Here is a 19,353-nt window from a genome sequence, read left to right as displayed (position 1 = left end):
ATTATAAAAAATATGGAGATGGGCCATATGGTACCACTGAAGTCTAAGTACCTTAAAGGCAGGTACTTGGTTTTCTTTATAATTTTATCCTTAAGTTCTTAGACTGGTGCCTGGTACATTATATTTGGGGGAGGGTATATTTTTTATATATATAAGTATATATATAAAATATGTGTGTGTGTTCTGTGAATATATGTTGAATGACTGATAAAACAGATTTGTAGAATGTAGCTAAATTTACTTTCTAAAATGAAAACTACATACAGTTTACTACATATATACAACAAGCAATAAAGAATATTCAGTGAATTTTGATGTCAGTCAACAAGTTTTTTCTCCTTAAGGACTGATGGATCAAGCCAAGGAAATGGTTCTAGTGTGGATCTTCTTTTAGAGTTTGGCAGTCCCTTTGTTGGAGAAGGCAGTGGCACCCCACTCCAGTACTCTTGCCTGGAAAATCCCATGGATGGAGGAGCCTGGTAGGCTGCAGTCCATGGGGTCACTAAGAGTCGGACACGACTGAGTGACTTCCCTTTCACTTTTCACTTTCATGCATTGGAGAAGGAAATGGCAACCCACTCCAGTGTTCTTGCCTGGAGAATCCCAGGGACGGGGGAGCCTGGTGGGCTGCTGTCTATGGGGTCGCGCAGAGTCGGACACGACTGAAGCGACTTAGCAGCAGCTGCAGTCCCTCTGTATTTATCTTACACTTCTCCAGTCTGTCTTAGAATGTCTGCTTCTTGCTTCAGGGCCCTTATTTCAATCTAAGGTAGTCTTTAATTTTTTATCTGTACTTCCTTGCAGTTTATTTTTTAAGTGGCTCCTATGAATGTGTCCCCCTTCCCCCTACTCATGTGTTGAAATCCTAATCCCCAAGGTGATGTTATTAGAATATGGGGCCATTGGGAGGTGATTAGGAATTAGTGCCATTATAAAAGAGATCCCAGAGAGCTCCCTCGCCCCTTCCACCATGTGAGGAGCTGGCAGGAAGTCAGTAGTCAGTGACCTGGAAGAAGTCTTTTACCTGAACCCAACCGTGCCTGCACCCTGATTTTGGACTTTGAGCTTCCAGAACTGTGAGAAGTAAATTTCTGTTGTTTGCGAGCCACTCAGTCTATGGTATTTGTTATAGTAGCCCAACTGGACTAAGAGAGTAACCTTACCACTGTGTTACCGAATACTGCCTGTCAGTACTTTAGGTTTATGGAAATGACAGCATGACATTGCACCTCTCCATTCTTTTTAAATTTTCTTAAAAATTGAAACATAGCTGATGTGCAATACTGTATAAGTTACAGGTGTACAACATAGTGATTCACATTTTTAAAGGTTGTACTCCACTAATAATTATTATCAAGTATTGGCTCTATTCTCTGAGTTGTAAAATACATGGACCACTGTCCCACATGTTGAACATTGATCTCTGACTGTTGAGGTGATTGGAGAATGGTTTTAAACTCCTGTTAGGTGAAGAGTCACTTCCTGCTTACACATCCTCTGTAGTATCATTAAACATCCCCTAAGAGACAGTGCCTCAGGGACATTGTCATTTAATCATTTCATGATCACTATTATCTGGGATATAGTATTATCTTTGAATTGTACTATAATTTGAAAATTGAATTGCAGGTTTAATAGTTCTTAAAATTCTAGTTTTGATAAGGTTACATGTCATTATATTTTAAGTCTAAATATCTTGAAAATCTGTTTTAAATGAAGGCTTCATATCATAACTTCCTAAAACTTACCAGGTTTTGAACTTAGTGGCTATGTTGATATCACTGAGATCATCAGTATAGTATTTATGTCAAACTAGTAAATATATTTCCTTTTCTCTGTGTGTCTTGCAGCAACTTGTCCATGTTTAAGAGCTGCCAGATGTTCTTTGAGCATTTTGTTATATTAGTAGTATTTGCATTTACACCTTTGGCAGAAAGACATCCAAATTTAGAGACAGGTTACATGTGTTTCTTACTCCTTTTGTATTACACTGTCTAAATAGTCTTTGGAAGCTGAAGAGATGACATCTATGGGCTTTTGGAGTGTAGTTGCCTAAGGATAAACTGGGTTTGACTTCATTAGTGCACTGATAGGTTTGTGTAGAGTTATTATAGCATTAATCAATTTGATGGATTGGAAATATGACAGTACTGAAGCAGCATGTATTATTAGTGCCTATTATTCTACAAATTATGTCTTCACCTATATTCATATGCCAGAGGAGTCATGTTGTACATTAAGAATGCAGAACTTAAAAAAAAAATCAACAACAGGGCATCTCTTTTCACTGCCCTTTTCTTGTCCTTTTAGATTAGATCATCAAGAGGTGGACTTTGGAACTAGACTTGTTTATTAGGTCATAGCACTTTCATGCTGTGAAATGAGTGGAATACCCTGAATTGAGTGGAATAGACAGACCATCTGGCACCAGAAATACTTATCACCCAACTTGATACTTGAGAGAATACTGCAGGTAAAATGGAGTATTTAAGAATCTTAGGTGTATACATGTTAATTTGTTGGCAGTAGTCATTTCTCTAAAAGTTGTAATGGATTAATAGTAAAGAATGTTGGTGTTTTTGTTGTGAAGTTGCTCAGTCGTGTCCGACTCTTTGCAACCCCATGGACTGTAGCCTACCAGGCTCCTCCCTCCATGGGATTCTCCAGGCAAGAGTACTGGAGTGGGTTGCCATTTCCTTTTCCAGGGGATCTTCCTGACTCAGGGATCGAACCTGGGTCTCCATCATTCCAGGCAGATGCTTTAACCTCTGAGCCACCCGGGGGTTGATAAAACTTAAAAGTAGTAGGTACCTTAAAGAGAATGAGAATCAAATGTGTATTTTGGGGGGCTATGAGAATTGTTTTACCGTGTATGCATTTCTAGCATAAATTTGTTTGTTTAGACGTTATTTATTTTAAGTTAAGGTTTTCACAAGTCCAAGAGTGTGTATTCTCTCTCTTTCTAAACTTGCTTCTCCTCCAACCTAAATACTTATAGGAGATAGAAACTATCTATGAAAAGCTTTGAAATTTATTTCCATAAAAAAGCCCTGTATCTCACTAAAGGTTGCAACTTTAAGAGGAATCAGCTTTGCTCCTAGTGAAAGAGACATTAGTGTAAAATTCTCAAGATAATTTTACCTAGATAAAATTGGAAAGACAGTAAAGGACAAAGGGGTTAAAAGACTTCTAATAGTGTTATTGGAATAGGAAGTGCTGAGGTGCTCCAATATTTGCTTTATTTCTAGATGTTTTAAATTTATGCCTATAAAATAGTATATTTCTTCTTTATAAAAATGATAAACATTTTCATGGATCTTTTGCTAGGGAATGGGACATCATTGTAATGTTTAAAAATGAATTAATATAGGTCACTAAGAATGTCTTAGTGTAAGTTATTTCTTTGATATGAAAATGAGATAGTAGTTTCTGATTGTAAAAGAATTAATTTCTGAAAGGTGGGTAATTTTACTTTGGAACTCATGTGATAAAGATTAGTTTTTAAATGATACTTAGACCAAAATAATTTAAATATTGCTTAATTTGAATTTCATGTTTTTCCATATATTGTATATATTGTTATTAATATTGTATTCAGTTTGGGGCAGTTGAGAAGCTGAGTCTTTAATAAATACTCTAAGGATCATGGGAATTTTCACATTCTAGGAACTTACTGCCTAGAAAGGAAGATAAGATATTGACATAATAATAGAATAGAGTAGAAAGCAATATATGATATAAGACAAGTGCAAACTGCTATGAGCAGTATAGATAAAGGAGAAATTAGATTTGTTTAGTTACAGAAGCCTTCTTGATGGAGGTAGCATTTTAAGCTTGGTCTTGAAAAAGGTGTAGGATTTGGGCATGCAGTGGGAAGAAATATTCTGGGTAGAGGGTAACAGTTTAAGCAAAGTCTCTGAGGTGAGAAAGTATAGTGTATGGGGGAAATTTTAAATACTCTGGTAGAATGCAAGGGTCCTATTATTAGATGGTTGGGTAGTCAGGTATCCCCCCCACCCCACATTAATTTGAGTGTGTTCTTTCCAAGCTTTTTTTGTGGTCAAAGAGATGATTTCAGTAGAATAGAGGAGGACTTGTCTTTGATCAAGGATATGTGAATGGCTGAGTTCCCTGATGAAACTTCAAATAAGTAGTTATTTAATTTGAACCGTGTTTTCTAAAGTGGGGTTAGGTGTATATACAGGGGTTTTGTACTAGATAATCCTTTAAAGTATGGAAAAGAAATATTGGAATTTAGGTTTCAACTTTTTTCAACTGTTTTCTTTTTTAGTGTGTTTTATAATGTGCATGATTCACTAGGTTAGGAATACCAGCCATATGATTTCCAAATCTATTTGGGTCTGCTACTCAAATATTTTATTGATGGGGATGAGAGATTTTAAAAAGTGGTAATTCCTAGGTTAGAGTTAAAGAATATGGACAGGGGAATAGTGAGATGACTTGTCAGATGGTTGAGGGCATCGGTGATGGTCTTAGGAGTATTGCAACAGTAATATCCAATGGACATTATGTATTTGATATAAAACAGAAACAGATTTCCAGTTTTAGGGTAAGTTTACAGGATTAGATTCTGCCAGCTATATCAGGGAGCCGTTTAATATTTTTATAGTTGTGTTATTGGCTGTAGAGTTGGAGTTCTCTGGGGCTTCCTTGGGGGCTCAGTTGGTAAAGAATCTGCCTGCAATACAGGAGACCCAGGTCAGGAAGATCTCCTAGAGAAGGAAATGGCAACCCATCCCAGTATTCTTACCTGAAGAATTCCATGGACGGAGAAGCCTGGTGAACTACAGTCCATGGGGGACTGTAGAACTGTAGTCTACAGTCTACAATCGTAGGGTCAGATAAGAGCGACTTACACTTTCACTTTATCCAGAGAACCCCAAAGTGTGTGTTAGTCTCTCAATCATATCTGACTCTTTGCGACCTCCTTCTCTAGAGGATCTTTCCGACCCAGGGATCAAATCTGGATCTCTTGCATTGCAGGTAGATTCTTTACCATCTGAGCCACCAGGGATAAAAATTTACCTTTTTGGGCCATTTTGTATAGTTTTCTTGTCTTTTCTGCTGCATTTTTAGCCTAAACAGTACAGAATCATTAACAATAATGATAGCAGTAATAGTAAAAACAAACATTTATTCAGCTAACATTTACTGATTGCCTATTTGGCACTGGGTTCTAGGAATGAAAGTGAAAGTGAAGTTGCTCAGTCGTGTCCAACTCTTTGCTACCCCCTGGACTGTAGGCCATCAGGCTCCTCCATCCATGTGATTTCCCAGGCAAGAATACTGGAGTGGGTTGCCATTTCCTTCTCCAGGGGATCTTCCCGACCCAGGGATCGAACCCGAGTCTCCCACATTGCAGGCAGACGCTTTAACCTATGAGCCACCAGGAAAGCCCTCTAGGAATGAAGTGGTAAGCAAAAATCAGAACTGAACACTGAATTCATGGGGCTTACATTCTAGTGGGGGAGATAAACAAATAGTCCTCAAATCCCTGTGAAAATGTTGACAGGGATTGTCAACATATGGTAAGTGGTACAAAGGAGTGTACATGCTATTTAAGCTTGGAAAAGAGAGGGTTTGAATTATTCTAGAGGTCACTGAAGTCTTCCCTGAGGACAGGACCAGCTACATAATTTGTAGGGCCCAGTGCTAGATAAAAATGTGGAGCCCCCTTGTTTAAAAGAATTCTAGGACTGCCATAGTAGGCTGATAAACTGAGAGTAGAACCCTTCAAGTACCAGCCCTGTGCAGCTGCTCAGGTTGATGTCCATGAAGCTGGACCAGTGTAAGGAAGTGATGTTTTTGCTGAGATGTAAGGACACGGTGGGAGGGGAAGATTGCTCCAGGGTAAGGGAAACACTCTAATGGCAGAAAGAGCCTCTTGATGAGGGTGAAGGAGGAAAGTGAAAGAGCTGGCTAAAGACTAAATATTAAAAAAAAACTAAGGTCATGGCACCTGGCCCCATTACTGCATGGCAAATAGAAAGGGAAAAGGTGGAAGTAGTGACAGATTTCCTCTTCTTGGGCTCCAAAATCACTGTGGATGGTGACTGCAGCCATGAAGTTAGAAGATGATTACTTCTTGGCAGGAAAGCCATTACAAACCTAGACAGTGTGTTGAAAAGCAGAGACATTACTCTGCCGACAAAGGTTCACATAGTCGAGGCTATGGTCTTTCTAGTGGTCATGTGTGGTTGTGAGGGCTGGACCATAAAAAAATCTTTTGAACTGTGGTGCTGGAGAAGACTCCTGAAAGTCCTGTGGACAGCAAGGAGATCAAACCAGTCAATCTTAAGGGAGATCAACCTTGAATATTCACTAGAAGGACTGATGCTGAAGCTGAAGCTCCAATATTTTGGTCATCTGGTGTGAACAGATGACTCATTGGAAAAGTCCCTGATGCTGGGAAAGATTGAGGGCAGAAAGAGTAGGGGGTGTCGGAGGATGAGATGGCTGGACAGCATCACTGATGCAATGAACATGAACTTGAGCAAACTCCAGGAGATGGTGAAGGACAGGGAGGCCTGGCGTGCTGCAGTCCATGGGGTCGCAAAGAGTTGGACACCACTGAGCAACTGAACGACAACAACAACAAAGGAAACAGCTTAAATGAATTTCCGACGCAGGAAGAAACATGATGCATTCAGAAACTGGGTGAAGGCTAGTGTGGCTGATGTACAGAGTGGTTGGAAAAGAATGATGAGGCCTGAGAGGTAGAGAGAGTGATGTGTAAGGTCCAGTTGATCTTTATTCCAGAAGCCACAGAACCGTTGAGGTGTATTAAGCATAAAGTCTACTTTTGATATGGTAATTATACCAGTATCTTGTATCCTGAAAGCCTTGGACAATGTTCTCTCTCAGTCCCCATTTTTTAATCAGTCTCCTTTCCAGAAACTTTTAGTCTCACCTTCTGTATTCTAAGGCTGGTCCTTCCTTAAGGCAAGTCTAAAAAGGCTCTTCACATCAGGGAGAGCTTTTGGTGGTAGAACTTGAAAGTAGGATGAGTTGTGAAATTTTATTCTCTGTTGGATTAGTGTGGTCTAAAACATTTTAGGTTGACTGAGGTAAAACTAGTAAGAGATGAAAATGTTTTAATATTGTTTTAAAAAGATTTTTGATTTTAAATGCTGAGATATTTAAGGCTTTATCAGCACTATGATTTTGAATTTTTCATCTCCCTCTCTTTTATACATGATCAAGGGCAAGGGTGGGTATTGACTTGCCTGACCTTTGGAAAGAGGAGTGGGGAATAATCGTATTTTGGGACTTTGTCTTTCACATAATGGGCATTCTTAATGAAAAGGCTTTATATAATATTACCCAAACCAAGAAATAGGCTTTGTACTTCGTTATGTGTGTATAATGTTTATGATTCCTAGACTTACTTATTATGAAGGCTTATTTCCTAGAAAGATAGCTACATGGTTGATTTGTAGATCCAATGCCATGCCACACAATTTAGGATTTTTGCTGTTGTCTATTGAATAACACACCAGTCGTTTCTTCTCCCATGTCATGCTTAAAATGTGAGCAGATTCACATAGGTGATGCACTTAAATCAATGATGTTTATATTTTCTGAACTTCTCATGGGTGAGATCATTCCCTGCATACTCTGCCATTTCTTGCCTTCTGGTCTGTGGGCGTACTGGAATTCCAAGCTGTTGAAATAGCATGGTTATATAGGTTTATATCAGCTTGCCTTCCCTTTTTAAATGAAATGTTCTGTTTGTGACCCACTCCAGCAACTTCACTTTCTCTTGTTTCTTTTTTCTGTTTGTGAAGACAACATCAAATGTTTTGGCAGAGTTACTTTCTGAGAATTTATTTTCAGTAATAGTTTCTGAGTTAGAGCAGAAATTAGATAAAGGAAAATATACTCTGCCAACCCCATTTTCGCTTTAGGTTCTTAATAACAACTTCAAAAACATAATTTTCTTTTCTTCCTTTCTTTATCTTTGGATTTGCTGGGTCTTCGTTGCCGCGTGGGCTTTTCTCTGCTTGCTGTGAGCGGGGCTACCCTTTGTTGTGGTGCATGGGTTTCTCATTGCGGTGGCTTCTCTTTTTGTGGAGCATTAACTCTGCATCTGTAGCACGTTGGCTTCAGTAGTTGTGGTTCCCGGGCTGAGTAGTTGTGGCATATAAGCTTAGTTGCTCCGTGGCATGTGGAATCTTCCCGAACCAGGAATCAAACCCATGTGTCCTGCATTGGCAGGCAGATTCTTTACCCCTGAGCCACCAGGGAAGCCCAGTTCAACTCCTTCATTCTTATTTGTGGTTGAGTAAATACTTTGGCCACCTCATGCGAAGAGTTGACTCATTGGAAAAGACCATGATGCTGGGAGTGATTGGGGGCAGGAGGAGAAGGGGACGACAGAGGATGAGATGGCTGGATGGCATCACCAAATCAATGCACAAGAGTTTGGGTGAAGTCCGGGAGTCGGTGATGGACAGGGAGGCCTGGTGTGCTGCGATTCATGGGGTCGCAAAGAGTTGAACACAACTGAGCGACTGAACTGAATATGTTACAAGATTTCTTTTAAATATGCTGGTTGTATTAGATCAGGAGAATGGGAGTGGGGCCAGTGATGATAAATGAATTTTTAACTAAAAATTTTTAGTTAAAATTTCATTTAGCTAAACATATAAGTTCCTGTTTTTATGAGACCTCTGGTATTGCAGAGTAGTGGCTTTAGCTTCTGATTTATTAAAGAACACTTCACTTACATTCAGCATACATTTAATGCTAAATGTATGTTACTGTGTTTTGAAAATTTGTAATCCATGGTCTCGTATGTACACAAAATAGCTAATCAAAAATTAAAATTATCAGAATATTTAATTAGAGCACCCTAGTACCTTAACCGGAGAAGGCAATGGCAACCCACTCCAGTACTCTTGCCTGGAAAATCCCATGGATGGTGGAGCCTGGTGGGCTGCAATCCATGGGGTCGCTAAGGGTCTGACACAACTGAGCGACTTCACTTTCACTTTTCACTTTCATGCATTGGAGAGGGAAATGGCAACCCACTCCAGTGTTCTTGCCTGGAGAATCCCAGGGACGGGGGAGCCTGGTGGGCTGCTGTCTGTGGGGTCGTACAGAGTCGAGCACGACTGAAGTGACTTAGCAGCAGCAGCAGTACTTTAACATATTGATCAGTAAAACTTTGATTAGCCAGAATGTTTAGGGAATTGAGTGATAAGCTTAGTATCCGTTTTCTTTCCATGCATGATTAATGAACACCAACTGTATGCAAAGCTTGGCACAGTGTGGCATACACAATGCATGTGACACATTTTTGCCCTCAAGGAACTTAATTTCAGTGTCTTTGGAACTTCTGTAAATTTTATTCCTTTGCTTTATTGCTTTAATAAGATTAATAAATGCATATAATTGAATCTTTGATGATTCATTCATTCATTCATTCACATTCATTCACCTCACAAATGAACCTCACAGTATTGTTCTCATATGAATGTATGGTGTAGGTATGCTGACCATACAGTTTATCCTAAAAGGTTATTTTTGAGTAGTTTGCAGATGTCAGCTTGTTTTTGTTTCCCTACCTTTTATTTTTAAAACTGTTAACACTGGTAAATTGGATTCTTAATTGAAATTTTACTTTGTTAAAAGGTTTACAGTAACGTAGTAAGTATTTAATTGCGCTGCCTTTTTGGTATGTGAGTTGAAGTTTGGTAGCTTTTATATATATGTATACAGACAGTCTCCAACTTAACAATGGTTTGACTTAGAATTTTCTGACTTGACAACAGTGCAAAAGTGATATGCATTCAGTAGAAACTGTACTTCAAATTGTGAATTTTGATCTTTGCCTGGGCTAGTGGTGTGTAGTGAGATACTCTTATCTTGATGCTGGGCAGCTACAAGGAGCTGGAGTTCCCAGTCAGCCTGAAATCTCAAGGGTGAACAACTGGGACACTTAAAATAATTTTATACCTATAAAATCTTTCTGTTGTCACTTTCAGTACAGTATTCCATAAATGACATGAGATATTATCAATACTTTATTATGAAACAGGCTTTGTGTTAGGTGATTTCGCCCATCTGTAAGCTAATGTAAGTGTTCTGAGCACATTTAAGGTAGGCTGCTGCTGCTAAGTCACTTCAGTCGTGTCCGACTCCCATAGACGGCAGCCCACCAGGCTCCCCATACCTGGGATTCTCCAGGCAAGAACACTGGAGTGGGTTGCCATTTCCTTCTCCAATGCATGAAAGTGAAAAGTGTCCTACTCCTAGCGACCCCATGGACTGCAGCCTACCAGGCTCCTCCATCCATGGGATTTTCCAGGCAAGAGTACTGGAGTGGGGTGCCATTGCCTTCTCCATTAAGGTAGGCTAGGCTAGGCTATAATGTTTGGTAGGTGCGGTATCTTAAATGCATTTTCAAGTTACAGTTTATAACTCACGGTAAGTTGAGGAAGGTCTGTAATATTGTAGATAACTGTACAAAACTATTAATTATTTGCTTGGTGATTTCATGGTGTCCCTAAGTATAATTTTGTGTAGCACAGACCAAACCAAATTTTACAGTTTATAATAATTACTACACTTTTTCTTTTCATTCTAAAGTAGAAGTAAAAGCAAATTAAGGTGTCCACCTCCTACCCCCTCCTAAGACTAAGTGAATACATCTTAAGTGATCATTCTTAAAAGAAAAAATGCTTCATGTGTATAAATTTCTTTTTTAAAAAACCAGCTGGAAGTATATATTAAAAAATAATTTGTTGCTGTGTCACAGAGACTGCATTAGTTTAAACACCATAAGAAAAGTTAATCAAATTTCATATATTTGACTGACTTTCTTGCTGACAGCAAATATAGTTAGTGTGTTAGAATTGGTGATTTTGATGTTTTATGGATTTTACAAAGAATTCAGCAAATAATATCCTGAATATTCTGTCTGTGGAGGCATTGCTTCTTATATGCAGTTGATTAGACAAATTCAAATCTAGGGCTTTTTCCAAGCACTGGTAGGTTGCTAATATTCTTTGTTGCTGGAGTCTTTGCTAGATGAGAGGTTAAGAGTCAAGGTCAAGCCTATTAGGCCTAAAATGAGCTTCACCAGCTTTATTTCACATTGTTTTGATAGGTACTGCTTCATCGTATTCTCTGTTTTTGTGAGATGATGATGTTGGGTTCAAGGCAATTAAACGTAGACAACAGGATTCCCCTGTTTAAATACTACCAGGTTATAAAGAAAGATGCACAGCCTGATATGCATAGATTTGATTCTTTCATAAAGTGTCTTCTGAAAATTTACTTAGTTAAAAGTTTACAGTAAAATATAAATACTGTTTCACTATTTTTCTTTTTGATAGTGAGCTGAAATTCAGTGTCTTTTTATATGTATGAATGTAATTTTGGATATGTCTGTGTTTGAAGAAGACTAAAGAATAGTAGCATATAAGCAGTTTAAGTTTTTTAATTTTCACTTTTGATTGGGCAAAATGTCTTCCATTTCCTCCCCATAAAAAATTAAACTGCCACCAAACATTCATTTAAATGAAATTATCTAACCTGCTTATATAGATTCTCATAGAATCTACAGTAATGTGACTGGTTGCCATATTTAAGGTATCCTTGGTAATTTAATCCTTGGCAGTTTATGCTTGACATTAAATGCTCTAGGCAAATGTATGTGTTTATTAATTTGGTTGGTTATTGATATATTTTTTCCCTGTGTACCTGTTTCCACAGCTGCAGAACCTTGGCCTGAAAATGCTACATTATATCAGCAACTGAAAGGTAGGTGCTTATTCCCCATTAAAAATGGCTTCATATCAAAATATGTGTGTTCAGTCATGTCTGACTCTTTGTGACCCCACGGACTGTAGCCTGAGGCTCCTCTGTCCATGGGATTCTCCAGGCAAGAATACTGGAGTGGGTTGCTAATTTCCTCCTTTAGGGCATCTTCTCAACTCAGGAATCAGACCTGCATCTCCTGTGACTTCTGCATTGACAGGTGGATTCTTTACCACTGAACCACCTGGGAATCCCAGGTATATCAAATACATATCAAACATATCAAAATATATTTATTACAAAAAACACCCATTGATAATGCAATTTAATGCAAAGAGAACATGAAACATAAAGAAGGAATTCCCTTATATAATTTGTCTAGGAGATTTTACCTAAACTTGTATGTGCCAGTGTAAACCAACTCTTCATGGTCTGTAAGGCGCTTAGTTTATTATTGACTCATTATACTGGCTGCTGCAGGCAGGGTAGTATGATGTGGTTGCAGGAGTAGTTGGCAGATTTACTGCGCCAATAGCTGACACAGCAGATTTTTGAAGTCCTGTGGTAAAGTGGGCTCTCAGTAAAAAGGAACTGTTAAAATGTATAGGCTAGGATGGTTCAGCCTCCCTTTAGCAGCTCTTCATATATCATCAGATCACATTATGGACCCCATTTGGGGCTCAGCAGCCTGCTACAGTTGTCAGAAGACTGCAAAGTAATGAAGACTAATAGGCAGCAGCCCTCGTCTTCTAAGCATGGAATTTTTATTGCAGTGAACTTGTCATCTTTCTTTTGTGTGACAGATCTAGACACACTGTGCAATATTAACTGTAAGCTGGTTTTATACGAGTTTGAATGCTTTTAACTAGAGAGGTTTGAACAGAGATGCTATTTTACTTAATGAAAGGGATTATTTCTTAAAAACTTGAAGAAACCTTTCGTTTTTAAGTGAGCAGTTTTACATACATATTGCTGATAAAATATAATAAGTGATCAAATAGATTTAGAGGAAATAGTCTTCGTTGTTATTTACATAAAATACTTTAATCCAAATTATAATCTTGTAACATTGATATAGAACTTGATGATTGCGCTTTCTTTTTAGAAATAGGAATAGTTTTTTAAAATAAAAAACATTTATACGTGTATTTTACTTGTTTAGTAGTTACGCTTTTGACTCAGACCTTTCATTGTATTTCTACAGGGGAGCAAATTTTGCTTTCTGACAATGCAGCTTCTCTTGCTGTGCAGGTAAATATGTAAATAGTGCAGTATTTTTTTTACTTTTTGCTTTTGGTTAAATATGCTAGTATTGATTATTTGGGTTGATTTCTTCATTTATAGGCACAAACCTATTTTCTAACTTACTTGTAAAGATTTATTCACTACGTATTTAAGTGTCACTCTCTCATTGTACTCATTCTAGCCTTAATCCATGTGGTGGTTACGAAGCAGACATATTTTTCTTCAGCGACGCCTTATATATTTATTGATTACATTAGTGCCTATTATCCCCAGACCACTTATTGAATATAATAGCTCTTGGAGTTTTATATCATGGTTGTGTAATCCAAAAGATTTGTGGCCCTGTAAACTTTAAACTGCACTATAGGAAGAATAGGATACTTGGGGATTGTTTGCTTTTAAAGAAAAGAGAAATGTTTATGTAGATTATGGAATTACAAATATTGAAACATTTTGCATATTTAGCTGCTCTTTGTTTGGTTAGCTTGCATAGTTTGAATCACAAAGAGTATTTTAATGAGTAGCACCTAAAAGATAACTTAGAAATTTAAGACATGCCATTTGTTGGAAATGAGATTGTGAGCTTCTGGAGGACATAAAGAAAAGAAAGAGGGACTGCTTTTGTTGCATTTTAGGCATGGTGCTAGGCACTTGGGCATCTTGTGTTTTCAACACAACTAGGTATCTTCTGGACATAATAACTATGACTGTTACACAGCCATAGTATGTCATTCAGTACATTTTACTTTTAAGTTGGAGAAAGAAGGAAAAGATAGAAGGAAATGTGTTTGAACAATATTTGTATGAGTATGAGTATTTTTAAGTTTCAAGTTTTTTTACTTCTTTTAGAAGATTTGTATATTTTTACCAGGAATATAAATTTTATTTACTTACGTTTATCTTTAGGCACTAGTACTATAACTAGTGTATTTTCTTGTGTTAATCTTTGAGAAGCAGAAATTCTCGGTTGGTTATATTTAATAAATAAGTACTTTATACTTCCTTTTTGGCAGGGGGCATAAGGAAGTTGGAGTTTGTTTAGTTTTCAAATACTAATAATGTAGTGCCTAGCATATAAAGTGTGCTCAGTAAATACTTGTTGAATGAATGGTTTACAAGTGGGGTAGAAGCAGTCTTCCTTGATAACTGATAACACAAGTAAATTATTTGTTATGTATGAAATAATGTCTTCAGTCTTTATATTTTTGAGAAGATAGCTTCAGGGCACAGTGAATATTTTAGTTGAAGCACTAATTCTTAACCCTGTTTTAGTTGCCATTTTGGGGATAATTCTTTCAGTCTCATGAAGCTATGGGATATTTTTCCAGAAAACATTGCAACACACACAGATATAGACATACCTAGGCAATTCTGCATATGGTATGAGGAGGTTTATTGAGCTCCCAGCTGAAGCTCTCTGGGTATCCTGTATGAAGAGCCTCTAAAACTGAAGAATATTAGTTTAGGAAGTACTACAGTAATTTTCACTAGTAGGAATGTTATTTTGGGTAAGAGTAGACCAGTGGTTCTTAGCTGAGGGAGGGTTTCAGACCCCCAGAGAACATCTGACAGTGTTTAGACATTTCTGATGGTCACAGCTGTTGGGGAGGCTGTTTTTGGCATCTGTTGGGTAGATGCCAGGGATTCTGTGAAACAGTGCACGAGACAGTCCCGCCCCAGAAAGAATTATCCCACCCTAAATGTAAATGGTGTCAGTGTTAAGAAACCCTAGAATAGATGGCTTAACTAGTTTTTGGCATAAACCAAGATATCGGTATATTACCGTTAAAAAGTTTAACATTTTAAATAACCTGGAGAAGGAAAGAAAAAAGAAATCTCAGTGTGTACCTTCTTTAGTAATTCTGTTTTTATGGTTCTTATTGATTTATTTTCTCAACATTCATCTCAAATCATAGTTGCAATTAAAGCTAAGACCAGAAAATAAGAATCTTTTAAAATGCAGAATTTTGCATAAATATTTTAATTTTTTGTTATCCTACACATGTCACTTAGATGATGAATTAACCAGCATATATTAAAAATTCTTGGTTTTCTTCAATATTCTTTGACTTGACAGCTGATAGTAGCCATGACTATAAATGTGACTTTTCCAGATATCTGATGTAAACTTTATGGAGTAATTTTCTTCTATATAGTGGATAAGTATTCATTTGGAAGAATCAGTTAAATGTATAAAATTGATCTAACAGTGTGACAGGTATCCATAAGCTGGATATTTCCTAGAAAATACCAGATATTAAGCATTAGATACTTTAGTAGTTAGCCACCTAAGCCATCAGGAAATTTAAATTTTACATACCACATAGGCTTTGCATTTATTATGTTCCGGAACTGAATGGTTAGAGTTTTTTTTTTTGTTGTTTTTTTTTTTGATTAAAGAAACCTCTTTATGATTTCAGTTTAAAACAAAATTAAAAAAATTTTCCCCTATGGCTGTTATTTTTGTCTTAGATTTGCTTTCCTTCTTTCATCCACAGAGTATTGTTATTACCTGAAGTGTTTGCCTAGTCATAAAATAATCTTGTATGTTGAATATTACGAAGTATTAGAGTAGTGTGTCCCTCTGGTTCTCACAAGCAGTACTGTGTGTGTGTGTGTGTGTACACATACACATATATGGCAGTGCGAACAGTGTTATACATACACAAACATTAGGGAGAGAAATCTTCCATTTCATAGTATTACTTCCACTTTGAAGCTTGTATTGATTGGAAAAGAACTTTGATAACAATTCTCTGTTACTATCCTTTCATCCCCTAAACCAACTGCCCGATAGATACATAATATATATAATGTTGCCCACATAAATGTAAGGTGGTGGCCGTTGTTTAGTCACTAAGTCATGTCTGACTCTTCTGACCCCATGGACTGTAGCCCGCTAGGCTTCTCTGTCCATGCAAGAATGGACAGGCAAGAATATCGGAGTGGGTTGCTATTTCCTTCTCCAGGGGATCTTCCCGACCCAGGGATTGAACCAGCTTCTCCTGTGTTGCAAGTGGTCTCCTGCATTACAAGTGGATTGTTTACCACTAAGCCACCAGGGAAGCCCACTCACATATGTATAATAGTTTAAAATTTTCTAGTAGCCACACTAAAAGAAGTAAAAAGAAATGTGAAATCAATTTTAATAAATATATTTTATTTAATATTGTCAAATATTATCATTTTAACATAATATAAAATTTATTAACAGGATGTTTTTCCTTTTTTTTTTTATGTTAAGTTCAAAATCTGATGTGTGTTTTACACATCTCAGTTTGTGCCAGCCACATTTCAAGTACTCGATAGCCATATGTAGCTGACAGCTCTCATATTGTACAGCACATGTCTAGAAATACTGTATAAGCAAATATATATGAACTTCAAAGTTTTCTGCAGAAAATACTTTATTTGATTTTTCTTCAAGAAATTTATGTCTTTACGAATTCAGTATCTCATCTTTTATAGCAGATTCCACAAGTGAAATGAGTAAATAATCTCTGTTCCTCAAATAATCTCGGATACCTCAAACATTACTGTTTGTTTTAAGTTTCCTCATCTTTAAAATGCAGGTATAATAGAAGCTGTCCTACTGGATGTCATGAAGATTGAATGTGTTAAAAAATATATGAAATGTGCATAAACATTAAAGCACTTAGAAGAGCACCTGGCATATTATAAACATACGGTGAATGTTGGTTATTTCCTTCTTCCCTGGTTCTTTGACAGAAGTACACATTATCAGTGTCAGCAGCAGGAATGAAAGCTTGCAGGCTTTGTAATACATAAAGTGATTAAAGCAAATGTTAGGTCTAAGAATTATTTTTGGATGTATTTAAATCTATAAAACATTAATAATTTTTCTAATCATTCTTCCATTGTATGCCTAAAAGTTGTTAGTGTAGATTGCTTTGATCAAACAAAATATTATTTTAATAGTATTTACTAAATAAGGCCTGTTTTAGAATTAAGTATTGAATGCTTTTGTTGTTTAAGGCACTCTTTTTAAAGAGCTTTTCTGAGAGACATCTTATTCAATCATTACCATGACCCAAGTGTATGGTACTTGTTATTAAGCTCATTTTTAAATATGTGGAAACTGAAGCGCAGGAAAAGTCTGGCCAAGGTCATAGAGTCCATAAATTGTGGAGGTAAAGAGACACCAGCAGCATTGGCTGAGTGCCTGCTGCATGCTAATCACTGTGCTGAGCATTTAATTCTTAGGAACTCACTTAATCCTTATAATAACTGTATGAAGTCAGTGCTGTTAAAATCCCCCTTCTGCAGATAATACTAATAGAACAACAATAATAACTATAGCTAAAATTTATACTGTACTTACTCCATGTGCCAGGTCTTATTATATATACTTTAGGTATCATAGATAATCCTCACATGCAGCCACCATATGAGGTAAGTAGCATTATTATTATCATTTTACAGATTAGGAAGTTGAGGCAGAAAAGTTAAGCAGTTGGCCCAAACTTATATAATTAGTACTTGACAGAGCTGGAGTGCAAACTCAGGGAGTCTGGGTCAAGTCTATGCTTGTAACACTTCGCTGCATACCAGTTCAGTGTGTGATACAGATCTTTGGAGTTTTATCTAAAAATAGGTAGATAACTTAATTCAAAAATCATTTCTGACATTTCCTAGAAAATTATATATAACAATTTATGGATTACATTAAGATGTGAAAGCTGTATTGCAGCTTTTGGATCTCTAAAATGTGAGGAAGGTAGTCTTACCTATATTATGGGTTATTATGAAGTTCAAGGTAGGTAATGAGAAATTGTTTTGAAAGAGGTGAAAGCAGTATAATTACAAGATGATGTTGCCTGAATTAGTGCCTGTTTCTCAAGGATTTGTGCATATTTTGTGAATGTATAATAAAATGTTATTTCTAGTAAGTTTATTAGAAAGAATAGGATTACAAAATTCTATTCTAGAAAGGATTTTGTTTCATATATATGAAACCAATTTAAAAATAAAACTATTTCCCTTTTTTGTATGGCTTAATCTGAATACTGTAAAAGTTTAATTATTGAATTTATTTTTTAGACAGTGTCTCAAACTGATTAGTAGAATGCTGCATGAAAAAGTAGTCTTACTTTTTACTTCTGCAGTTTTTACTTACTTCCAGTAGGAATAACATTTAAGCTCAGGTTAAGGGAAGTGTCCCTATTTTACTTAATATTATTATTTTTTCCTATCCTTTGTGAATAAATACTTAATCTCTAAAAATGAAAGGGAACACAACAGAAAAACACTGTATTCTTTCTGTTGAATGTGTTTTAATCATTTAAAAAGTCAGCATTTTTATAGGCTGCATTAATACTGGACCACAAACACTAATGTGTTAGTTAGATATGCTGATAAATAGCTGACACTTGCTTTTTCCTTTTTTGCAAATGATGCCTTTTAGGTGGACATATTAATTTGAGGTTAAATGGTAATGATATCCTGATGTTGTGATTGGGGAAGAGCAGAAGAGAGGAGTATCTCTTTTCTTTGAGACTGCAGGTCAGTTGTGTGGGGAAACAACTGTGGTTAAGAAATTACAGCCCTGTAAACTTGTTGTATCATTCAGATGGTCACAGTGGACAGCTTACCTGCAGAATTTTAGAGGAAATGATTTTGAATTTTCAATTTGTTTTAATACATTTTTTGGTTTGCTGGTTATGTGCAGTTTCCAAGTGTCAGTTTAAAACTGCCTTATGCTCCAGAAATCCCACTGCTGGGCATACACACTGAGGAAACCAGAAGGGAAAGAGACACGTGTACCCCAATGTTCATAGCAGCACTGTTTATAATAGCCAGGACATGGAAGCAACCTAGATGTCCTTCAGCAGATGAATGGATAAGAAAGCTGTGGTACATATACACAATGGAGTATTACTCAGCCATAAAAAGAATACATTTGAATCAGTTCTAATGAGGTGGATGAAACTGGAGCCTATTATACAGAGTGAAGTAAGCCAGAAAGAAAAACACCAATACAGTATACTAACACATATATATGGAATTTAGAAAGATGGTAACAATAACCCTGTATACGAGACAGCAAAAAAGACACTGATGTATAGAACAGTCTTTTGGACTCTGTGGGAGAGGGAGTTGGGTGGGATGATTTGGGAGAATGGCATTGAAATATGTATAATATCATATATGAAACGAGTTGCCAGTCCAGGTTCGATGCACGATACTGGATGCTTGGGGCTGGTGCACTGGGACGACCCAGAGGGAGGGTATGGGGAGGGAGGAGAGGAGGGTTCAGGATGGGGAACACATGTATACCTGTGGCAGATTCATTTTGATATA

At 36.9% G+C, this 19,353-nt stretch overlaps 1 protein-coding gene across 7 annotated transcripts in view; it reads left to right on the top strand.

Moving 5' to 3' along the window:
* The window catches only part of MTX2 (metaxin 2), a 75,537-nt gene that overhangs the window by 21,341 nt on the left and 34,843 nt on the right, over positions 1 to 19,353 (top strand). For 2 of the 7 annotated variants that reach the window (XM_059876705.1, XM_059876692.1), the window contains exons 2-5: positions 2,311 to 2,473; positions 11,743 to 11,790; positions 12,992 to 13,038; positions 18,458 to 18,555. Coding sequence is in view for 2 of the 7 variants with exons in the window: in NM_001101240.1 (NP_001094710.1) it covers positions 11,743 to 11,790; positions 12,992 to 13,038 (95 nt within the window). In the remaining 5 variants the exon portion in view is untranslated. The remainder of the gene's footprint in view (positions 1 to 2,310; positions 2,474 to 11,742; positions 11,791 to 12,991; positions 13,039 to 18,457; positions 18,556 to 19,353) is intronic. The other 5 variants (XM_059876699.1, XM_024977911.2, NM_001101240.1 and 2 more) reach the window with 3 other exon arrangements.

This window comes from Bos taurus, chromosome 2 (genome assembly GCF_002263795.3).
Source record: "Bos taurus isolate L1 Dominette 01449 registration number 42190680 breed Hereford chromosome 2, ARS-UCD2.0, whole genome shotgun sequence".
Lineage (NCBI taxonomy): Eukaryota > Metazoa > Chordata > Mammalia > Artiodactyla > Bovidae > Bos > Bos taurus.
Note: the sequence above shows the minus strand (reverse complement) of the source record. Positions and strands in the feature narration are given on the sequence as shown.